At 35.8% G+C, this 4203-nt stretch overlaps 1 protein-coding gene across 1 annotated transcript; it reads right to left on the bottom strand.

Moving 5' to 3' along the window:
• Positions 1-1454: 1454 nt before the first annotated feature.
• Positions 1455-3395, bottom strand: LOC107817183 (mitochondrial zinc maintenance protein 1, mitochondrial). Its single transcript, XM_016642955.2, has 2 exons — positions 3057-3395; positions 1455-1784 (listed from the first exon to the last, which is right to left on the bottom strand). Exons 1-2 carry the CDS (start codon positions 3304-3306, stop codon positions 1708-1710), a joined length of 327 nt encoding a protein of 108 aa, XP_016498441.1. The 5' UTR covers positions 3307-3395; the 3' UTR covers positions 1455-1707.
• Between the last annotated feature and the right edge of the window lie 808 nt (positions 3396-4203).

Raw genomic sequence — 4203 nt, 5'->3', positions numbered from 1 at the left:
GCAGCGGACACTTTTACCCGTTTGATCACGGGTCCTTGGGGAATGTCAGTCCCCCCAACGATCATATGAACGATGTGCTGAGGTTTTCTCGCTCCGTTTCTCCTATCTGTCTCTCTTTCTTCCCGGGTGAGATTTTTTCGAGTTTCTTGTTGATTTTCTTGGCGTGTATTCCCGTTAATATAGGAACCGACATCAACGTGTTGGGCGTTGCGTGAGACCGTACCCATGGGGATCGATTCCGGTGCACTCTCGAGGTTTTGTGGTGGTACACCAATACCTGGAACAGCAATACCATTCTCTCCATGGTCCTTAGGACCGTTGTTTTCATGTGCATGCACGGAGTTAGGCATTTTGACCTAAAATCAAAGATTCTTGGACTAGAAAAAATGTGAAGAATAACGTGTGTTATGCAGTAAACTAGCAAGAAAACAATCACTATTATTTTTAGCCCCACGATGGGCGCCAAACTGTTTACCTTGAAAATGGTAATTACAATTAGATTTGATTTTGTGGTTCTAAAAATACGTGATTTATTTTTATGCTAGTTGTTAGGCAGTAGATGCTAAGTGTGAGACTAAAAAATAAGATAAGAGCTCGAAGGCAGTGTGTCAAGTAAACCGAGTGGCTGAGGATCGAGACCTCAAGCTGGCCTAAACGGGGCCTCGAGGTCGAGCTAAGCGTTAGGCAGTGACCGGCCGATGAAGGTCTAACAATTTTAAGAGCTTTGATCTGAGCTCTTTATGATCAATAATGAGTGATAAATGAAGAACAATTAATGAAACGCAACAAATGTAAGCAATAAATATAAATAATAGAATCGAGGAAGAATGTGTTTAAGTTAGAGAGCAGAGAATATTCTTGTATATTGAATATTGTGTCGTGTCCCTCCAAGAAATAACAAGGGTCTCCTTTACATAGGAGGAGAATCTCAATATAGTACATATGCACTTATTACAAAGAAATATAGCTAGTACATACTGGTACTATTCTTGTAGGTGTTGTCAGCTTTGGCCACATGCCTAGGGAGCTTCCCGCTTATAAAAATTATTTACAATCGTATCACTTAAAAACGAACTGTACTAGAGTAGGAGCTTGTCAACAGATCATCTTTACAAGGTGAATGTCCGTGATGTCCCAGTAAAATTTCTAAGAATATATGTTTGTGGTTCCTTTAAACAAAAGATATGAGCAGTCTTTTGGGCTACTATTTTTCTATCTCGAGTTTATCCACGGATCATATAAAGATATTTGCACAACCGGATCATTTAAAGGCCAAGTATAGGTATTTGTTCACACTACGCATTAGTTGGTGAAAAGAGGACTCTACCCTATTGGAGCAGGGCATATTACACTCTCATTGTGCATATATTTTACACTGTCAATAGATAAACCTTACTCTTTTCAAGGTCATAGTTAACCATGCTAACTTCCTATCATTTATCCCAATAACCATGTTTGAACAAAGTTGGATATCTGCTTGCTTTCTGAAGTTGTGGCGATACAAGAGAGAGATAGAGATAGATGCAATATCCAACATTTATGGCGTAAATGTAACAAAGATGGAAAAAAACTGATATTTGAAGACCTTAAAGAAAGTAGAACCTCAAAGAAACTTCCAAGTGAAGAACCTCAACAAAAAACCCACGGTTTATGAAAGATAAAATGTCACACCAGTCCAAATGCTCTCATCGTCCTCCCTTAATATGCTCAAACAGACTTCTTCAGAATCTCTTCAGAAGGAATCTCGAGAGTTGCCCCGGCATGTTCTTTCTCAGGCTTCACCACTACATCAAACAGCATTCCAATTAATTTGTGAAAAAAGTTGCAGAAGTTAATGGATCCATGCAAACTTAACAGAATATCAAGCAACTTAGCTGATACAAGGACATACTTTCAAATAGTGTAAGCTGATATCCATTACTATATTAAGGAAATTTGCATGGTAAACGAAAATAAAGTTATAATTCAAGATTTCGTGAATTGCCAGTTTTAGAATGTTATTCGTCTTGACTAGATTTTCTAACAGGTTTATGCACCAACACTCACAAGATATGATGATTGAGTTTTTCATTTGTGATATCGAAAAGTTCCCAAGGCTCATACTTGAAGGTTGTGGTAATTGGACTTAATCACAAGTTGACAAAATTATTCTTAAAGCTTAACTTGCAAATTTTAGTCCACAAATTAGACAATTGCAAAGAGATGTGTCTCGACAACAAGTCCACAACACACTACTGAATGGTCATGTCATTACAAGCAGATAAGTCTTAATGAAAATACCTTTTGATATTCTTGTGTGTGAAAGATCTTAAAGAAAGTTGCATATTCTAAGCATCAAGCTCCTAGGGCCCAAATAACTAGAGCCTAGGCACTGTTAAGGAATAAGGATTCAAACGCATTAGAGAATGCCTAGGCGCTAAACTTTGGAATGTGCACATGGACACTATCGATTAATGCCTAGGAACTGTTATAAAGAACGAATATTCGGAGAGTCTGCAGTTCGGCTGGCTCAGCCTCTAACGTGTAGGTGCAAGGTGCTAATCTATATTTTAAAAAAAATGGAGAACAATCACATTCTTCAATCGATTGTGCTGTGGTGGTTACTCCGGTTGTTCAAATCAGAATTCTCCAGGTTATAGTTATCTGGATCACTCAAACTGAAGTTCACAAAGATTGCAACAAAAATATACCATTTAAATAATGGTTAACTATTGTTCGAGCTTGTTCTTTACAATTGTGCAATTCAACGGGTTGTGAAAGTTGTAAGAAATCATACAACGCGTTGAAATGAGCTCTGATAAATAACATAATGCAACTCAGATTTGCATCGGGTAACTAAAATAAGTTCTCCTATGTAATCTCATCTAGTAACATTGTCATCAAGAAAAAAATGCCTTTGCAGCAATAAAACAAACAGCTGGTGTGTGCCAATTGAGTACTCCATAAGATCAAGAAATTGGGTGGGGGGGGGGGGGGATAGCACAGGAAATTAATAAATGTAATGATATATAGGATTAAGATAATGGGGCAATAAAAAGAGCATAATTTTTTTTTACCGAAAGCACCAGAGGGGCTAGATTTAGCTTGGACGATCATGGTGGAGATGAACTCAGAGGCATCACGTGCGTCATCCAACAGCCGCTGAATGTCGGCTTCCGATGTCACGTGACGATTCTCCTCGAACTTATTTCTGACCTCGGCCGCGGATTTTTGGAGCATGAAACCGTCGCCGGCGAAGGTTTTCCGAGTGGCCTTCAGCACTGATCTGTAGGCTCGAAGTGCTTCTACTGCTCTCCCGCTCGCCATTTTCCTCCCTCCGTTGTCTCAATGAGCTTAATTGATAACCCCGCGACTATAATTTCTCCCTGAATTAGAGAAATGTTTATGCAGAAGAGATTCAATTTATATGAATTGATAGTGTAAATCTTTTAACATAAATTTTTTTTAGGACATGTTATTTATCAATTATTTATATTATATCAATGTAATTATTAAATTAAGTGATTTATATTTACTCTTTTAAGTGATGTGATAATATAAATATTTTTTATATATTCATTTGATATAAATTATACCGACATAACCTTTTAAGATCACAACTCTTGAAATCTTACTTGTTTTCTTGGATCTTGTATAGAGACAAACTATACTAAGCAAATTAAAACAGAAAAATATTTATTTATGTTAACAACATACCGCAATTCCTGTTTACAAAGAAAACAATAATATAACATAAATCTATTGCATACTCTTTTATCACCAAACTATTAGTTAACCAATATTTATTTTTATCCCATTTATTATTTAATTATATATTTATTTTTGCTAGGTGGTTGTTGTTGTTCTTATAGTTAGACTTTTCTATAACAGTCATTTGCTGTAAAATCCAAAGTTTTCCTCAGAACCAAATTTTTAAATTATATTTTACCTTTCTATAACATTTTTTTACCTATAACAACAACATATTTATAGAAAATTTAACTATTAAGCTCTTAGATTGTCTACAAGAGAAAGCTATTGAACACTTTTTTGCTGAATTTGGACACGAATCTTCGCCAATTCAAGCGTTATATCGCTAGTAAGAGAATGAAATCTATAAAAAGCTGTAATTACATAGTTCATCTATCAATCTTAAAAGAATTTTTTTTTCTAGGTACCTTTAAAATATCTGCCTTAGAGTTTTTTAGTTACTAATTTATTAAT

Source organism: Nicotiana tabacum, chromosome 22 (genome assembly GCF_000715075.1).
Source record: "Nicotiana tabacum cultivar K326 chromosome 22, ASM71507v2, whole genome shotgun sequence".
NCBI lineage: Eukaryota > Viridiplantae > Streptophyta > Magnoliopsida > Solanales > Solanaceae > Nicotiana > Nicotiana tabacum.
The sequence above is the reverse complement of the archived record's forward strand: the minus strand, read 5'-3'. Positions and strand labels throughout refer to the sequence as shown.

Bases quoted from the DNA above. Each gene is read 5' to 3' on its own strand.
- LOC107817183 (XM_016642955.2), bottom strand. From the start codon at position 3,306: ATGGCGAGCGGGAGAGCAGTAGAAGCACTTCGAGCCTACAGATCAGTG. The intron at 1,785-3,056 runs GTAAAAAAAAAT...TGTTTGATGTAG, and splicing joins TAGCCCCTCTGGTGCTTTCG to TGGTGAAGCCTGAGAAAGAA.